This window comes from Folsomia candida, unplaced genomic scaffold (genome assembly GCF_002217175.1).
Source record: "Folsomia candida strain VU population unplaced genomic scaffold, ASM221717v1 Fcan01_Sc012, whole genome shotgun sequence".
In the NCBI taxonomy this organism is placed as follows: domain Eukaryota; kingdom Metazoa; phylum Arthropoda; class Collembola; order Entomobryomorpha; family Isotomidae; genus Folsomia; species Folsomia candida.
Window position 1 is genome coordinate 3,961,692 of NW_019091204.1, and position 20,422 is coordinate 3,982,113.

Genomic DNA, 20,422 nt, shown 5'->3' on the forward strand with positions numbered 1-20,422 from the left:
TGAGTTCAAGAAATATAAAATGGGCGCTTTAAGAATTAAATTGAATTAAGTTTTAGTTCCTGCATTTTCACAAATTCCAAATTTTTCTACTAATTTTTCAAACTTTTAAAACGGACAGAAAAGTAATTAATCTCGAAGGTTTTGGGAGGGGTTGGGAAGTAAGCGAAAAGTTCTCCATATTCGCATATTTATGCAACGTCAAGGTGTTTATAATTGAATTTTCTCCGTCCCTTCGATGTCGTCAAAAATATTGCTGAGTTAAAAGTGCAAGCAAATTGCTACTAAGTATTTTCCCGTGGAACATAGTATGCTCTTAATACGTGGAATATTACTTCGTTCCAAAATACTATCATTGTGGAGCAAAAACTATTACGTAATATCGGATATATTGAACTTATGAAAGGGCCCGGCACTGAAGCTCATACCAGGCCTGAAAATTTCACGGTACGGCTCTGGGGGGGGGGTCAGAAAGTAATCGGCCTGAACATGCTCCCGCAATAAATTTGGGGTACATACTTGTCCTACGACTTTCCAGTTTAGTCCCCCTGCGAGGTTGACGCACTTGGTTTGTGTACATTGCATACATAAACTGTACCCCAGTTTTATGAATGATTTTAGAAAAAAAGACAAAACTCCTGGTTTCAACTCATCAATCGTCGAAATCTCCACCACCTGAGGTTTTTTTTCAAATTTTGAAATAGATTGTAGGCACTACAGGCCAGGAGTAGATTGTAAGGGGGATGAAGTAATTTTGGCATTTTCAGCTTAAAATGACACCCTTGGAAACTTTGGATTTTTTATTGGAAAGTTGTCCTGTAAGCGACGCGATATTTGTCCTTGTCGTTTCTCTACAATGGCTTAATTAATTATTCAAAACTGCGGTATAATAAGCATCTGGTCTGGCCTTTTTTCGGAGCCGAAATGTCCAGAACGGAGTAAAAATCCCCCACACGATTTATGTATAGCCCCATAATTTGCCCTGCTGATCTCGATATTTCCGGAAATGTCAGTTATGCATAGCCTTGAATTTTTTTTCAATTAGTCCCATATTTTCCTCATTGTTTAACCGATAAATCCTGCCTTTAATTACTACAAAAATTCGTTAAAACAGGAGTAGTCAAGTTCAAAGTCAACAAGTTTTCCACCCTGACGAACCGGATGTGGTTGCGGTCTCGAGGTATTTACGTATGTATGCACACTCTTTTACCCAATATGTATAAGTATATCACCCCTGATCTATCAAGGGGCCGTACACAAAGCCTGTGATCAATGTTCGTGGAATTTTGACCCTACCCCTTGATGTTGCCTGTACGCCACATGTTGTAGTTATTATTGAAGGATAGCATGCATGCCTTGACCCTCCATCTCCCCCCTCAAATGGAGCACATGCTTTCTGCACAGTCCCCAACGTAGTGGACATTTAACAAAAATTTGCAAAAATGCAAAGCATGAAATCCATTTAAAGAAACACATTTAAAGAAGCTATTAATAATTTATTTGCACATGTACGTATGTACGCCTGGTTAACCGCAAAACATTACTTTACTACAATTTCTTACGTATTTCTTGATCAGTACTATTTGGTCCACGGCTTATCCGTGATTAGTGCGATTCGGATCAAAATCACGATCTTGCAAAATGTCGAGATTTATAATTATCCATAGATTTTGCTGCATTAAAATAATCCTCACGGTGAGGCTGTCATATAAAAAGTGGAATAATTCGCATTAAACTGTATCAATTTTAATATTTAGGTGATTGGTCTCGTCCAAATTTTACTGATTGTACTCGAGATGTGGCATCAGTCAGAAATCCGTGGTAATTTTGAACAAATTAGCCAAAGATGCGATTTATTTATTTACATATGTACGCAGTGATTGATAACTTGTAAAATCCGCGAGTTTTGTAAAATAATTTGCAAACTTTAAAAATATAAGGAGTTGTAACTTTACAAAAATTTTAATTCTAAAAAAATTCTAAAAATGTATAAATAAAATTTGTAAAAGTTTGTAAGTTTACGAATTTTACAATGTCACGAAGCACTGCGTGAACCCTTTCGAAGGAAGTGACCACAAAATTTTGTAAATTCGTAAAATATGTTTTTCTTTCTTGTTTAGAAGACTCCGAAACCACCAAAATTTTCCAGTATAGCCGAATCGCTTGTGAGATATTGATGTTTTTGGTTGGGCTCGTTTTCACAGTTTCGATACGACTGGTAAATAGCTGCATATTTACATTTACATATTCAAAACACAAGATTTCAAATACTTCAACCTACTTCATTCTGTTATGACAGGTTAACGGGAAACTTTTGGCCGTATGCATGCCGATACTTTTAGTGTTAGGGCTTTTTCGAAAAATGTCGACACTTTATTACATTTGTCTCCTCCGTGGAAAATCCTCTTCCTGGACACATCACTCCACTACAGCCAGTGCCATGTCTTTCGTCACAACGATGTCGTACGCCTTCATTTACAACTGGGTTCTTACTTTCGTCTGGAAAAACAAAATTTGTCGGATCACAGAGACACATACGGAAAAATTTTGTGGACTTCGGATCACAAAATTGCTCGCGGCTTCTTCAATAAACTCAATTCTGGTAAAATCGCAATTGTACAATTTTGCCAAATAATTACGTTCTTGAACTGCAAACTGGTGGGGATCAAGTCGTTTCATTTAGAGTGAACCAACCCTGTCAAAGGTTTTTAATCTCACTGTACACAATTTAATGTCTTTAAGTACAAATTGCTTAAATTATGTCTGTATGTATGCATATCAAAATTATGCATATATGTAGATATATTGAATCAGATCAAATTAATTTTGTTGAAATTTAAGATAAATGCAACTTATAACCTTACTGTGTTTTTTAGTATATACTACAAAACTATTTATCTATTTGAAAAAAAAATATTCCGAAAAAATAGCAAATGAAAATTTATCAATATTCGAAAACCTGAGAACCTTATAAAATTGCCAAACTCTTAAAATTTGAAACATGTCGTGCAATGTTTGCCCAAATTGTCCCATCGACTTTGCAGTCCCCTCAAGGACGGAATTTGCATATCCATATCTCAACAAATTATTAACCACTTTAATATTACAGGCACTAATATTTCTGTTCTGGAATCGTATCTCCATCTATATTAATAGTGACTGGAGACGTGCAGTTTTTTCGGGTTAGCTTACTTACATAATATTTCCAAGAATTTTGACTTGGAATCTCAATTAATCGTATCTAATTTATATCGTGACAATATTTCTAGAAATTTGGTACACAGTTTGTTCTCCATTTTTGACCCTGCCGATAACAATTTTGTTAGGAATGATCTTATACAATTTACTGATCGGTTTGAGGCAGGTAAATTACTTTTGATCAGAGGACGGAAATGTATTTATTTTCGATTGATGACGACTGATGGTTAAAATTTCTCTGTTTTTCCCCTACAACGCAAAAATTTCAAAATGTTTTTTTTACATCTTATTCAATATTTTTAGATTTTCAGGCACATTTATTTATAAACATTGCTTCCATTATTTCAAAAACGCATGGTTAAACCGTTCAGATACATATGTATTTCTCAAAAATAAGTGTTTGGAAATTTAAATTTTTATGTACGCTTTTTGAGTAAATATAAATGTTTCGTATTTCGTTAGGTATTTTGTTGTTATTTTTACAAATATTCAACACGTACTTATTTATTCAAGAGAATTTTCTTAAATGCATACCCGCCTTATGATTGTGAAGTATTTAATTATTTAATTACCTGCGAATTTCCAATTTTTGAGAATACTTTAATTTATTTCAGAAATCTATTCCTAACTTGAAACGTTGTAGTAACGCGATGTGGCTTTTTATCGCATTTTTTGGAGCCACCAAAGTTTTATGGACTTCGCAAGAAAGGGATGTCCTTGTCCTGACGAATGTTCGATTTGTCGCCCTTTGCATTCTTTTCGTATTCAACATTTGCCATGTCCTGGGAACAGTTACGCTTTTGTTTCTGCACGTTAAAAATTTAAAGCAGGCTCGGAAGCCTGGTAATCTGGGGAAGAAAAGCTCATCACATGATACAGAATACAAGAGCGGCAAAGACGAACTAAACATTCGTTCCATTCCAGCAAACAGAATTAAAGGTATGCAAATATGTATTTATACAAATGTAGAGTATTGTTGTTTCCAGAATCCAATTCCGATTTAAGCCCACTAACAATTAGAGGTCTCCGACCATATGCACTCCGGAGTTGTGTCGGATATCCGTTATTTCGGATAATCCGTGGCTCGCTGTTTGGATTGGATCGGATTTTTTTTAATCCTAGAAAATGATCGGATCGGAGCGTATTTCTCTGATCTGACCAAGGTTTGATGCGCTCCGATTTTGGCCAAATTAGTGTCAAGCAACCACGATTGAATTAGTATGAAATATCTAAAAGATGCGGTCCCCCAATAGGCACGTTTGGCAGATATTTATGTAGATATTTGCATCCGAATCGCGCCACAGAGTAGGCAAGTTCTACACTTTCCAAATTCAATGTGGGGTTTTTCCTCGGCAGATGCAAATATTTCTTTGTGTAAATTTCTACTTAATTAAATGTTTGATGGATGGACATAGATTTGTCGAAATCGGAGAGCATACGCTAGGAGACCTCCCTTGTAAGAATTCTCATACAGCCATGTGAAAATGGTTTATTTACGATTTCCAATTTTTTGCCAACTAATACTTTGGGAAATTTTGCATATTACTATTTTTCAAGCCAATCTTTATTTTTGGTACTGACACAAACTCACATTTAATACGGTAAATAAATTAATTTATGTCTTGACTTTAGTGGAAGCCATTTCAATCGGGACGGGATTCTCTTCTACCGTTCATCCCGGTCAGGTAAGGTCCTCGTCGCACCACGGAAAATCCTCCACAACGACACCAGTTGCGATTAAGATAGTCTCCAAGACGATCAACAGCACAGTAATTTTCCAAGAGTTGAAAAACATGGCGAGATTAATGATCCCACGGGAGGGGAAGACGCATCCCAACGTGATTTATTTCTTGGGAGCCTGTTTCCTAAATTCTGGTAACAAACTTAGTTATACAAGCTATATAAGCTACATAGTTACGTAGACTGTGCCGAACTTGCAAAACTTAATCCATAATTTTTGCAAACAAAAATTGCGCATAAATTTTACACAATTTATATATTTTTTCAGAAACACCAAGTAATCCTTTAGGACCGGTCAACATTATCATGGAACTTTGTCGCCATGGAAGTTTGATCCAGTATTTACGCCGAATTAGGGATGACCCAGAAAACTCACGAGACCCGACACAATTGGATAAGTGGTCCCTTCAAGTCGCGAATGGAATGACGTTTTTGGCAGAATTAAATGTAACACATGTATATACACAAATTTTCTAAAATTGCACGGGATAATTACACTCAAAACAAAACGGTGTCAATATATGACTTAACCGCCTTGGTTACAATTGTGATTCCGAGTAGTAATAAATTTTTTCCGTCCGGTCATAACATTGTAACTACCGGTATCAAAATCATCATAACTCGGATTCAACATTGAAACCAAGGCGGTTAAGTCATATATAGGGTTCTACATGTCATATTTGTCATGTCATATTTGTCCGTCGTAAATGTCAAATGTCATAAATGTCAGACATTTACCGATGGTGTCAATGTCAGACATTTATGACAAATTGACATATACAGAAAATTTCATAAATGTCATAAATGTCATGACATTTATGACATGTCAGTGGACATTTTCAGAGCCATCGAGTTCTTAATACTGACTCAACTTCCCCGCTTTATTCAATCTGTGCACATTTCAACTTTGATTCAACTTGACTTGATCGATGATGAAGAAATAACTTGTTAATTATTTTACACCGTTATAATTGATCTTCATGTATTACAAGGACAGATAAATTGGTAAGTTACTATTATATAATAGGATTTACTAAATCGCGTAAAGATTTTCGTAATCTTTAAATGGAAAATTCGGTTTGTGGCATCAAAGCAATATTATTTATTTAACCTTTTTATTTGTTTCAGATATATTTCAAGCGCCATGAAAACGGCAGATCGAATTTGGCTGGAGTGGAAGGTTGTAGGTGACAAGGCAACTTGCCGACACTGCAATCATAAAACAATAATAAAACATGCCACAAGGTGCAAGGAACATACGTCCACCTGTTCAAGTGCACCACCCGCAATTCGGCAGAAATACGTTGCAGATCTGACGGACTTGAAATTGCGACAAACTAGTCTAAGACCTGTAACGCTGGCAGTGCAGAAAATGGATGACTCGAATCAAGAGCTGGAGTTGGTCGAGGAAATCTGCGCCAATGCTGACGAGCTCTCGACTACAATTCCCAGTACTACAACGGCAAAACGACATCATTCGTCCTTCTCGCAATCAAGGCTTCTTTCAATTAACGCTATTTCGAAACTTAAGATGAAAGAACTGCAGACAATCTGGGTGAATGCCATGATAAATGGAAACATCCCATTCAACTGGCTACAAGATCCAGTTTTGAATAGTTTTTTTTCAAAAACTGGGCTCAGGATTCGTCATGCCTTCTCCGCGACAGGCGTCTACATCAATTTTGAGCGCACTGAATAAAGACGCACTTACTTGTGTAAACGATGCTATTTCTAATAACCGGCACCTTTCAATCATTATTGACGGGTGGAAAAATTGTCGGGGAGTTCCAGTTATCAACATAATTTTGGCAAATCCCTCATCTTGTATTTTCTACAAGAGTTATGAACCAGGTGAGTACTTACACATGTTTATAAAATATACCACAAATTGTACGATTCGCCTTATATGCACGTATTTGACTATAATTTTATTTTGCACACATTCCAGGGGCCAATAGGGAGACTGGAGAGTATTTGGCTTCAGTAATTAATGGAGTAATAGAAGAAGTACAGGCCACTCATGGACAAGGAAAAATTGTCGCGATTGTCACTGACCAAGGAAGCAACTTTGTGAGAGCACGACGCGTAATTTCTAATGAGGAAACTATTTTGTCCATCAATTGCGGTGCACATATGCCAAATCTGCTAGCTGAAGATATTTCAAAAATTCCTAGTATCAATCGTTTCCTTAAAAAGTCCACCAACGTTGTCAAAGAAATTAAGAAGTCCATACTTAAACTTGCTCAATATTATGATGAATATCAGAAATGGATTGACTATGAAAGAGTAAAAGGAAATACGCCAAAATCTCGTGTCACTCTAACCCTTCCTTCGAAGACAAGATGGTATGGAATCAGGGATATGTTTCATAAATTACTGAGAGCAAGACCTGTCCTAGAAAGACTATCTATCCTTCATGAGATTGACTTCACTTCCTCCACTCGAATGGCTTTAAAGGATGACTCTTTTTGGACTAAGCTCGAACACGTGGCTCCACTTTTTAGAACAATTACTGATGGTAGTTTTCATAAATATTTTATTGAAAACCAAGCTCTTTCTTAATCTTTCTTCATTTTGTAAACTATTTTTGCAGTTATTGCAATTACGGAAGGAAATTCGTCTACGTTGTCGGACGTGGTAGAAGAATTTGAAAAATTGCGGGGAATTTTTGAACAAAACGAGGACAATTCTGACATACTAAAAAATGCCACAAATATTTCTGAAATTAAAAAATGTCAAACAATATTTAAGAACAGGACTGATATCCAAAAACTAACGAAAATTCACTACTTAGCTAACTTTTTGGATCCAAGGTATAGAGGTCAAAAATTTGTCGAAGACGAAGAAAAACTGTTGATGACACTTTCAGAACTTGAAGATTATGCGAAAAATATTGGAGTCATTCCAACTGAAGAAGCCAAGGAAGAACTCGGCCGTCAAATATCCAGTTATAGGAGGAAAGAAGGCATATTTGGAAATTCGATGCTCCACAGAGTCCCTCATTTGTATTGGGATAATTTATTATCATTCCAATCTGCGAGTATCTTAGCTACTGTTGGTGTCAGGATTTTATCAATTCCCAGTGCAGGAGCTGAAAGAAGTTTCTCAATTCAAGGAAATGTACACACAAAAAATAGAAACCGATTATTAGAAACAACTGTAGAACAAATTATGAGAATCAAGTGGAATAATCAGCAGCGGTACCCAAAAAAACTGAAAAAAGCGGTAACAAGTCTCGTTATTGAGCCGCATCAGCAGGAAGATGTGGCGTCAGATTCCGAGTCCGATGACAATTCTGACATGGAAATAGCCGAACCTTACTCGGAAAGTGAACTAGATACCTAAATGCATTTTAGAATATGTTAAAAATATCCATGTTTGTTAAAAAATAAAACATGAATAGGAATATAATTGAAAGTATGAATCATTCTTAGCGCTGTATTATTTACGGAAATCATATCGTTTAAATTTAATCTGGAGGTTCTAAATGTCATAACTGACATGTCATAAATGTCATATTTGTCATATTTGTCAGACATTTATCAATAATGTCAATGTCAGACATTTATGACAAATATGACACGACATGACAAATATGACATGACGCGACATTTATTTCTTGACACGGACATTGTAGAACCCTAGTCATATATTGACACGGGCGGTGTTGATTCGACAAATTTTTATTTTGAGTGTACGTATGTAACTTATTTACAAATTTTCTAAATATATAGTTAGTTCATAGCGATATTGCTGCCCGTAATGTTCTCTTGGATGATAAATTAGTCGCGAAAATATCGGATTTCGGCATGTCCAGAAAATTGTACGATTACCAAATGTATGCCACCCTAGAACAAAAGGTGAACAAACATTAACGTTCCTGTGTTCTACACCATTTTTGTACTTACACTCTTAAAAATATTGTTACCCTTTCCAAAAGTGAGGGAAGTCTAACTTAAGCGAACTGTAGTTACAAAACCCAGAGTAAACCTTGCTTTTTATCAAGTCAAGGTTACTCTGGATTTTGGGTAATTACATAATTTATAATTCAGAGTGCAAATGCTTTCTATTATAAAAGGGTTACATCATTTTTAAGAGTGAATATCTCACTAAATTGTATCCCTTTGTTAGGAATATCCTTGGAAATGGATGGCCCCCGAGAGCCTGGATCGGCTCCAGTTTACCCACCAATCCGATGTCTGGTCTTATGGCGTCTTGCTCTGGGAAATTTACAGCCTGGGCGAAACCCCGTGGCCCGGGTTGACATGGACGTCCGATTTTGTACACAAGTTACACAACGGACTACGACTGGAACGACCTTTTTGGGCGGATAAAAATATGTGAGCAGTTTAATAAGGATATTCATGAAGCCTTCGTATCCTCATGATTCTTCGTATCATAAAATAAGTTACGACGGTTACGAGGTCTTGTTAGTGTAGTAGGATTTTGTTGTTAGAAATTTCGTTACACGGATTACGACTTTTATCGTGGTTTTCTTCGTAAACTATTTTAGGACACTTTGTAAGGATACGAGGGAATTTGGAATACCCTTCGTATAATTTATTAAAAAGATGCTGTTTCTATAATATTAATTTCGTCTTTAGATTTGTAATCATGCAAACCTGTTGGCAATTGGAGCCTGGGGAAAGACCAACATTTTCTCAAATTTCGAAACAACTGCTTCAAGATTTTATAATTAACAAATCATGAAGTTTTGTCATGCCGAAATTACTTGGGCGCAAAAATTTCAGTTTTCATTTACTTCTGCTATTTATTTTAGCTAGAAAATAACAACACTTATTAATTTGGTGTGATACATAATTGCAGATAAATTCTGCGTATCGATTATTTTAAAAATTACTTCATCAAATTGTTATGTCCAGGTTTATGTATTTCGTGAAAACTACAAAGATTCTTCAAATTTTCAATATCTCAATTCGCTTTCCATTTTTTCTACGGTGTAGAGAATTTGATCAATTCGTAATCTTGCATATTTACATTAATTGTCAATTCGTTTAGCAAGTTAAACCGAAATATATGAAATGGTGAAATCATTTAAGGATAGCGCGTATTAAGCATTATGGGTTTTCCGGAGATTTGATACCCCAAAAACCCACCAAAACTCCGGGTAGCGAACCCTGTGGCAATTGTTTGATGACAAAGTGCACAATACCATTTTGAACACACTTTTATGACAACTGCAATTTACAACTTTCTACGTACATAAGTACTGAATTATCTTCATATCCGGCCTGTTATCAAATTAGTGTAACTCCACTTAAATTAATGATCAACTCCCACACCAACTTAAGAATAACAGATTATCTACACATGCACCGCTTACGTGCTATTAAATTGCTCATAAATTAAGTATGGGATACATGAAATATTTGTGCACTTATTGTTTCACTCCTTATGTAAATATGTACCTACATATATATGTACATATTTACTGTATAAACACTAATGTTATTCTACACCCAAGTTTTGCAAATAATTCGCCAAATTTTGCAGCCCACCTTCCTGTTATTGGCACAACCAAGTATTTGTTTACTGTCCAGAAACTTTTTAATTCTATACATAAAACTAGCTATTTTTGTTGATTGTAATACACTGTTAAAAATCTGCTATAGGTACTGATTTCTCGGTATTAAAGCTGATACCATTTGGTATTACAATTATAAAGATAAGTAAAAGTTTACTATCGATACGATCAGCGTTTAATACCGAACTATTACTTCACCATAAGTATCTATTAAATTCCTACTTGTCGATATCATTTTGGTATTATTTTAATACTGAATTTCCAAGAGTGTACATCAATATGTAACTAAATTGAAAAACAATATAAATGCAAACGTGCAACTTACCATTTCCACAATTCATTTGAAGACTTTTTAGAAGAGTCCAAAAATGGTTTCCAAAATGACAAATTTATTTTCTGTTTTACTAATATTGTTTCAAATTCTTCCCGTTACATTTTCCTCAAATTTAGGGAGAACCCTGCACCATAAAATTTTCGAGGGGCGCATCTTCAACATTTTGTCAAATTTCGAAAACAATTATTTTTTCTGGACAGAATCCTCCTCAGAATTAAAAATTTCATTCATTCTCGACAAAGTGGAAGGAACTCCTCCTCGACACAAATTTCCGCGAAGGGGCGAATCCCCCGATTTTAATTTAATCTCGATCTCTACCCGATATTCGGATTCATGTTTTATACTTGTCGCGGAGATTTACACGTTCAAATTTTACCTGTTTTTGGATGATTTGCTGGAAGGAATTTCATACGCAAATTTAGACCCGCATTTCATCCTGATCCATACGTATTGGCCGGCGGCCGAATTTCTACCTGTATTTCGGCGACATACTCCGTACTGGGTTTCGTCTACATTTCTCTTCTGGCACGAACCTAGTAGAAACTTGTACAGAATATGTGTCTCTTGTCGGGATCCAATTCCTATCAGTCTCACTTCACCCGTAATAACGGATATTTCATACATACATACCTGTTCACATTCATTCATTCAATAGAGAATGGATAAATTATACATTCATTATTCAATAAATTCATGAATAACGAGTGAATAATTATTTGAAAAATTTTGACTGAATGAATATTCAAATAATATTTATTTATTCCATATTCACGAAGAATGAATAAAGGAATGAATGAAGGAATAATTTTATTAATAGTTCATTTTCCCGCTCAGAATAACCCATGTGGCATGCTTAGGATAAGCCGAATGAATGAATAGTTCTGTTCATTAATCACTCTTCACGCTATGCACGGGGTAGCTGGAGAAATCCATATAATAGGGGGGATTTGAGACAAAATGAGTAAAGAATGAATAATGGATAAATATTTATTTTCAAATTTTGAATAAATAAATAACGAATGAATAATTTATTTAAATTTTTATATTGAACGAATTTTTCCTTTTTTGAACAGGTGGTAAATCGCCACTCTCTCAGAATAGTTCCCCCCATGGAAAAATCCTTCGCCTTCATCTCCCACCATGAGGGACCACCCCCACCTCGTCGGAAAGACATGACGGCCTTACTGGGGGCTCGAAACCTGGTTCCCGACCTGCGTCGTGTACGTCCTAAGTACCCACTTGAACTACTCGCTAGTCCCGCAATACCCCAGACAACGCTCCTTAGCCTGGGTATCCTTTGGAGAATCGGCGGGAAACGTCTTTTACGAAGAAAAGTTCCTCTCAAAGAGCATGATCAAGTTCAAACTGCTAAACCATGCGACTCTCCGCTCTGAATTTGTCCTCGTTCTGTACACCGAAAAGGGCGGGAATCTGGACTTCTTCAAGTTACTGGAACCCCTCGATTTTTGGATTTGGGCCGGGCTCGGGATCGGTTTTTTGGTCACGTTTTTCCTAATTTGTGGCATCTCAGAAATAAAAGGGAACATTGGTAACGCTTTATTTACTGTGTTTTTCGTATTGCTAGACCAGTCTCAATATGCCCCGAAGGATGCGGGAAATTTGATCTTTCCGAACAAGACGACCCTTCTAATCACGACCTGGACTTTGACGTTATCCATAATTTCGACTTGTTACAAGGGCGACCTTTTCTCCTATTTCGTCACGGAAACTCCTCCCACGACGCCGGATACTTTAGAAGCTTTATCAAAGTCGGGTATCCCGATAACCACAAATACCCGGTATCCCGGATATCGGGGACAAATGGAGTCCACCCTGAAAAACTATGTGTTAGCCGATCTCGCCCAAGGGGACGATCCCTATGCCAAATTGTATGCCCGTTTGGCCGATAAAACGATCCTTCTCACCGGCAAAGTAAACTACATCGTGCTCAATATCACTCAAAACTTGCCGCTAAATACGGACCGCGGGCTTATCAAGATGCCCCAAACTTTCGCATCTCTCAGCGATAAGAGGTTATCGGACAGAATGAAAACCCTGATGAGTCGGAGTAATCGATATTTCACTCAAGAAAAGCCTAATTTCGGGGGAGCAACCTCCTTAGTGAGTCGGATCCCTTGGTACATGGATAACAACGAGTATACCGGAATCATTAAGAAGGGTTTGGCAAAGTTGTGGGAGAGCGGGATTTATGAAAATTGGCGGAAAAATCATGACATGTATTACACCGTGATGATGTTAAAGATGAACGACCTATTTAATAGGAGGCGGGCCAGGTTGAATTATTACGGTTTGGTAGTAATGAGCGGGTCTGACGTGATGACGGATGGACCATTTACCTTTAGCCAGGTGGAATTGGATAATTTGAAAATATGCTTTATTCTATATTGTGTCGGTGTTTTGGTTGGGGTACTTTGTTATTTTTGGGAAGTTAAGAAACTTATTTTAAGAAGTAGGAAAAAGCCGAGGATAGTTTTTGAGTTCAGATTTTTACACTAATTACTCCCTGAAACTTTTAGATTTTTGTACAAAATGTCCACCGACGTTTTAACTTTGTGGTAATGAAACTATTCATTTTCGAATTGCTTACTATTACTTTTCGAATACTGTTGGTTAACGATAATAAATTTGATAAGAATAAATAAAAAATATGAAAACTTAAACCATCAAGAAGAGTAGGAGCTAAAAATTTAAAAAATCTGCAAATTTTTATACATAAATACATACATAAATACCTGAAATTATCAAATGTGACGTGTTTTATTTGTTTATTTACGTATAATTAGAGAGAATGGTACATATATAAATGTTTTTAAAGGTTTAAAAAAGCTCGGCACAATCCTAAATTTGACCCGTATAAATTATTTATTGAAACTTGATGAAACTAAAAATTTAATGGATTTACAAATTTATATTTTGAAAAAGCAAATTACATACAAAACATAAGCAATTCTTACAAATCCTTTAAATTTCCTGTTCCGTATGCAAAATATTAATATGTACAAGTCCATTGTTACACAAATAGCGAAAAGTAAAATTTACCCATTTCACAGCCCCGGATTAAAGTAGAGTTTATCGCACTCTCCTAGAATATCCATTTTTGGATTCTGCCTTTCAAATCCGGGGGGAAGTTCCATATTCTTCATGACCTTGGCTACCTGGATTTTTAGACAATATTATTATTTAATTATTACAAAATACTTAAGACATTTACTCGGGACGATTTTTTTCAAACGAAAAGGCACTTGCTTCTTTCTGCATTTAGTTATTCCTTCTCTAGAATTACTTGAATTTCAAAGTTTACCAAATAGAAATGTTTCGTCCAATCAGGTGGAAAATGTTAGTTACGTTTCTTCTCTCGGTTTTTTGCGAGACCTTTTCACTTTAAAAATTCGTCCTGAGTACTAATCTTCATCTTGTACAGTACATTGATATACATTCAATTTGTTCCACTGTGCATAAAACTTTTTGAGGCGGTACACCCTAAGAAATAATGTCACCCGTTTGAAAAATAAATGCACACCGTTACAAAATCTGGAGCAAAGATAAGTCTTCTTAATCAAGTTCACGTTACGCAGGATTTAGTCTAGTGTATGTACTTAAACAATTTGGAATTCAGAGTGCACCCATCTTTCAAAAAGGTGACATTACTTATTTTTTAGAGTGTACTCTACCCTCCCTCATTACTCACCTCGTTGCGCAAACCGTCAATATGTTTTTCATGCGCTTGCTCCATGAACACTTTTGTCAAGGCGTAAATGAATCTTGATCCCGTGGCGGATTGACGTCTCGCCACGTCGGCGGGAAGGGCGGGAAAAAACAGGCGGACGTGATCCACCGAACTTGTTTCCGTTTCGTTTTTCGACTGACCCGAACCATCGTGGGACTCGAATTTCTTCTTCTTTTCAAGGCTTTGACACGCCTGAAAAAATACGAGTTTAGGCTTCTCGCTAAAAGCCGGCGCCATCTTTCTCGTAATTTCGGGTAAGAAATCGGCATAAATATTCATAGAGTTCCCGTCCGCCATTTGAATCTCGTTTAATTGGCCGTGACTCATGATAACGAAGACGAAACAATCCATTTCTTCCGTAATGAGGGACCGATATTTTTCCATGACGGCGACAATTCGCTAACAAAAGGAATGTTACAATGTTAAGTCTTTACACTCTAAAAAATATTTGGTGCTACCCTTTTGAAAAGTAAGGGCACTTTGAATTCTAAATTAAGGGAATTTTTTAATAAATTGCCTCCAAATCGATAACGTGATTTGTACACGCTCCCTTATCAAGTCAACGTTACTCTGGATTTAGTATTGTATTGTTTGTAGCTCACTTAACTAATTTTGAATTCAGAGTGCACTAACTTTGGCAAGGTCCATATATTACGTCATGAAAAAGGTGGGTGTTTTTGGGTACTTATATTATGTAAGCTTAACATAACTAGGATAAAGAATGGGTAGATAGGTGGCCGAAGATTCGGTGTTTTTCTGATAACGTTATATATGGACGCTCCCTTTTCAAAAGGGTAACACTATAGTTATAAGTACAAGATTTTTTAGCAATTTTCAATTAAATATTTATAAATTTTGTCGTCGTACGTCTTTTGCAACATTTTTTGCAACAAATGTGTTAAATCCTAATTGTTGGAATAAGTTTCCCATGTATTTTTCATCATGCTCGCACCCATCCCGGGGAGAATTTATCCTTTTTTCTCCCTTCTTCTTATCAAACATGTTGTTCATTATTAACGCGACGCCGCGTGGTTTCGAAGACATTTTGTATATCTACATTTCAACGAAGGGTTTTAGTAAATCTTTTAAAAATTTCAAAAATAACAAATGAATATTTAAAAACTTAGGCGATTCTTTTGCAAAATCCGTAAACTTTTACAAGGATTTCCGAGGAAAATTTTTGTAAATTTACTCATTCTCATTATTTTGTAAAATTTCAATTATTTTGCAAAATTCACAGATTTTACAAAATTACCAAAAGCTACAGTACATAAATTGTTTTACTAATTAATTATGAAATACGTTTCATACCCCACTTCCGGATTTGGCTTCCTTCGCCTTGACGACTTTTACTTTTAGGATTTCTCCTTCAAAATATCCACCAACACTTGTTCCGTCGGGAAGTTCAGTTTCTAAACTTGCCAAATTTTGATTAAATTATTTTTCGAAAAATTAAAAATTTTGTGAATAAAAATAAATAAAATTTACCCAAGATTGAGTTAAATAGAGGACGGCATAAAATTGGGCTGGATAAGTTATGCACAATTGTTATGTCATTCTCTATTTGACTTTGACAATGAGTAGCTTTTACTAATTTTTACACATGTACAGTGTACTTAAGGGTCTATTGCATGCGTGTTTTGCATTCGAATTGTTACGTCTCAACTTACCCTTCTTACATACATTCAGCATGGTATTTTGAAACCTATTCATATCCGTGTACATATTTAATAAAAAATGAAAATCTTATTGCGTTTAAAAATCTATAATTTTTAGATTTCAAAAGTTAGGAGGTTATACTTTTAAGTCTTTGTTATCAGAAATTATTTAATTTTTCTTATTATTTTTCATCTTTTTTTATATTTTATTATGGAATAAAAAACACTCAAAATTGTAACCTCCTAAACTTGGGAAACTAAAAATTATCGATTTTTAGATGGAATAACATCTTCATTGAAAAGACGCATGGAGATAGTTGATACACCACAATTCAAATTCAAAACCCGTATGCAATAAACCCTTAAGAACTTTATAATCACTTCATACCCGCTTGTATTGGATCAAATTCGAAAAACCCTTCATCCAAAGCAGATTTCGGATTTGGGAATGGCCCCAGATCTTCCTTAGCATCCACAGTGTCCTCACCATTTCCTTGTAAATGTTGCTGTGCGGCGAGAATTTCCACCACGGCCTCGTCAAGGCCTTCAATTTCTCCCCAGTTTGCCGCAACGACAGCATCTACATATATAAAGTTATAGCTAAATAAATTTGGTTAACCCTTTATGGCTGATGATTCTTTCTTACAAGGGATACTTTCAAGGTGATAGTCGTGTCCACTATGTTTTTTAGAATCTACTAGAACCCTAGATCAAGGATCCATTCTTAGTTCTGTGGAAAAGTTATATTTAGCGTCGTGCCGTGGGGCCAAATTCGCCAAATTCGAATGTTTTTATTTTTGAAACCGCCATAACTTTTGAAATCCCGGACGGATTTTAAAAATGTTTGGCAAAAATCATGACAGGGAGTTCAACTTTCGTATTCCATGAATTTTTTTCCAAAATTATCACTTAGGTTTTTGGCTAAATTTCGTAATTTTATTATACATTTGGGTTCTTTGAAAAATGCTAAAAATATCTCATAAACTATCATTTTTTATTTTTTGTGTAAAATTTCGACGTTTGTGATCATTTTAAGCATACAATTTTGAAAATCCCACTTAAACTGCAAAAGCTATGGCGGTTTGATATTGGGCGAAAATGCAAAATTTTAAATTTGTCGCCACGCCATGGCGGTAAATATGAATTTTACACGGGAATATGAATAGACCCTTCATCTAGGGTCCTAGCAGATTCTAAAAGCATACTGGGTACTCTGGACACGACCGGCATCTCGCATCCCTAGTTAGAGAAAATTCTTCAAAACAGTGTCTTCGTTTCGAACAAATGGGTTAATATTTATAGTTGGCACCACAGAGTTGGATGTTTGTGTAGGTAGAGACCGAACACACCGGAAAAACATTACCAAATTAGAACGAACAAATTTGGATAATCGATAAAACGTTAAACCTTTTAAGTGATGGAATGTTTAACAGAAATTCTGGTTAAAATTTCCTAATGTAAGATGGAAATTAATGTATTCTTCCTGCTGTAAAATTTGAGACATTTGCACCACCAAATTTCGCGCAGGTGTATTCACTTCATTGCTAACCAAACTTCGTACTTTCGCAAAAGTTACATATGTAAATATCCAACTCTGTTCCCACTATTTATCATTGATTTACATACCACTTCCATCCTGCCACTCTCTCATCGCGTCCAAAAATATCCCCACCTTTGATTCCGCCCCCTTCCTACCAATGACTTTGTCAATCAATTCTTTGAACAGTGTGTACGAACAGGCGGAATTGAATGCGGAAAGCTTAGCGGTGTAATACAGGCTGGTCAATTCTCCCTTTTTATCGTTTGCAATAGGTAGTTCGTTCACAATTTGGAGGTAATTATTTAGTGCACCGGCTGGCTGTATCATGGCGTTAATTAGTTTCCCTTTTATTACATTGCCTATTTCCTGCTGCCTCGGCCAAAATACTGAAATAAGAATGTTTTTCGGGTTAAATTTAATGCCCACTTATTTAGCTGAAATTTCCCACTTAATACGATGAGACCTCCAACCACCTGAACTTTATACTATTTATGATTTTAGAACCACCTATGTAGCCGAAATTTGCCACTTAATACATATGTATTAAGTGGCAAATTTCACCCACAAATTTCAGTTGGGACCCCCAACTGGCTAAACCTACCACTATTTATGATTTTGGAACCACGTAATTAGGTATTGGTTAACACTTAATTATGTACATAAGGCTTCACTAGGGTTAAAGTTTTCCAAAATTTCGTCCAAGGTACATAAGTACATAAAACATTTTATTATTGGTAAATATGTACAAACGTGATAAATGAAAATGTTTTTCAGACCTTAAAGTTTTCATACATTGTTAGAAATGCATACATTATTAAAATAATACCAACCGGTATTCATAGATGAGTATATCAATGGATTATACATATGTACGTTGTTGAAATTGCACCGTAAATTTCTACGAACTGAGATAATTTTGATACCAAGAGGTATCAACTTTAATACTAAAAAATCAACATCTGTGTGAGTGCACATACCTGATTTCTAACAGTGTCAACACCGGGGAACAATTTATTACCAACAAAGTTAAAGCTACATATGTACATATGCATGACAAATTTTTCGATTTTATGTATATTTACTACATTATCGGACAATTCCGCAGGGCCGACACATATGCACCTGAAGAGGAGCAAATTAAATTTTCAAACTGTACAATTTGTTATCATATTGACATGAAATTCTCATATATATTATTCAAGTATTATTGTCTAATACGAATTTTAGGAAGAAGCCCACGCGTGACCTATTTATTTGTCCTAAAATTTTAAATATTGTGACCAAATTTGATTTTAGTCGACCATATAGTTTTCATTATTTAAAAAGGTGACATTTTAAAAAAGGTCAAATATTTATCGGCTTCTCACCAAACTTTGTCTTAGGCATGCTTCATAATTACACATTTTATTTAGTTGTGTATGTATACATATATGTATGTACTTCTGTCCGTGTTCAGTGAACACTGTTCACATATTTATGTATGACAATCATTCCGGTAACAAATAAAGTAAAAGTGTATTAACAATTTTACACTTACAAGAAATAGCAGCAACCTTTTCCTTTGACCATGTATTGCTACTTGATGCCATCTTACGTAAAATATTATTTTTTGACTTGCCAAAAAACAAATCTTGACTGAGCACTGCCTGGTGACCGACTCGTGAAATTGAGCTATACGTGTGCCACTCTTTACCTTTGTATCATTTATTGTACGAAAATGGCGTTAAGCGAACGTGACTATGCAGATAATCCTATGTAGACGTCTACGCACTCTTTCAGCTTAATTTTAATGATAAAATCAAAAATATAAAATCGTTCGTATTTGTGTAATTCAACAATTAACGGAATGGATAATTTCATCCATTTGGTGAATAACTATGTAACTTGATTTTACAAAACGAAACACTAATATCTAAACGCTGTATGAAAACTGGGTGTTGGCTGATGACTGACCCATTCCAACAGTCCTATACATATTTATTACATATGTGTACATGACACATACCGAATTTATTCATCGCATATTCGCAACATTAAATTAATCGTTGGATTTGTGGGGGCTCGCATACCTGGAGATAAGCCTCTAAACGTGGATATCGACACCTGCATATGTAAGTTGGTGTCTTGTATGTGTAAGCAAAAAGGATGGGTGTGAGGGAATATGAATGTGGTGGGGATATGTATGTACAACTACATATTTACAGATATCGGGTTATCATTTATACCACTCTTATTGGCTGCATGAGCTGCACGGTGGCCGCGTAAACGTGGGGACAAAGGGTCAATCTCGTCCGCATGGTTATCCGGTGTCTGCATCGTTTTTCTATATGTTATATAAATCCTGCCCCCTTCTAGGTTAGAGTGTTAACATTTTCAAAGGTTTGCACAGCTTTTGTGGCCACTGGAATTGGATATTTGACATGTTTTGAACTTATCAAATCCGAGTGTGAGCCGATCATCTCCGAGTAATTCTAAAATGTTCACGCATTGAAATATTTACATACATAAGGGCACAAACATTTTTCCGCTTTGTAGAATACACATTCTTCTATGTATGTACATGAGGTGGAATTTTTAAGGAGCATCAAAATTTTTCCAAGATTATGTAACGGTTGGAACTTTAATCCGATTTCAGAGGTTAAAAAACATGCTTGCTTATGAT

General features: G+C 35.7%; 2 protein-coding genes across 8 annotated transcripts; one reads left to right on the top strand and one right to left on the bottom strand.

Annotated features, from left to right (window-relative positions):
* The first annotated feature begins 1,584 nt into the window (after positions 1-1,584).
* LOC118437191 (vascular endothelial growth factor receptor 3-like) lies at positions 1,585-12,023 on the top strand. 6 transcript variants are annotated; one of them, XM_035856046.1, is made up of 12 exons: positions 1,585-1,692; positions 1,755-1,818; positions 2,118-2,215; positions 2,297-2,599; positions 3,107-3,179; positions 3,267-3,361; positions 3,810-4,134; positions 4,828-5,070; positions 5,204-5,391; positions 8,670-8,795; positions 9,067-9,275; positions 11,888-12,023. In XM_035856046.1, exons 1-12 carry the CDS (start codon positions 1,639-1,641, stop codon positions 11,892-11,894), a joined length of 1,785 nt encoding a protein of 594 aa, XP_035711939.1. In that variant the 5' UTR covers positions 1,585-1,638; the 3' UTR covers positions 11,895-12,023. The 6 variants fall into 6 exon arrangements, 5 of the variants coding, with proteins under 5 accessions (XP_035711939.1, XP_035711936.1, XP_035711938.1 ...); XM_035856043.1 differs by lacking the exon at positions 11,888-12,023 and adding an exon at positions 9,540-10,806; XM_035856045.1 differs by lacking the exon at positions 11,888-12,023 and adding an exon at positions 9,540-10,806 and having other exon boundaries at positions 5,204-5,382.
* Positions 12,024-13,574: 1,551 nt separating this feature from the next.
* Positions 13,575-19,689, bottom strand: LOC110855236 (caspase-2). 2 transcript variants are annotated; one of them, XM_035856162.1, is made up of 8 exons: positions 19,298-19,689; positions 17,847-18,146; positions 16,609-16,800; positions 15,874-15,974; positions 15,430-15,615; positions 14,524-14,961; positions 13,875-13,990; positions 13,575-13,805 (listed from the first exon to the last, which is right to left on the bottom strand). In XM_035856162.1, the coding sequence occupies exons 1-7, from the start codon at positions 19,347-19,349 to the stop codon at positions 13,880-13,882; spliced, it is 1,380 nt and encodes a 459-aa protein (XP_035712055.1). In that variant the 5' UTR covers positions 19,350-19,689; the 3' UTR covers positions 13,575-13,805; positions 13,875-13,879. The 2 variants fall into 2 exon arrangements, with proteins under 2 accessions (XP_035712055.1, XP_035712054.1); XM_035856161.1 differs by having other exon boundaries at positions 13,575-13,990.
* Positions 19,690-20,422: the final 733 nt, after the last annotated feature.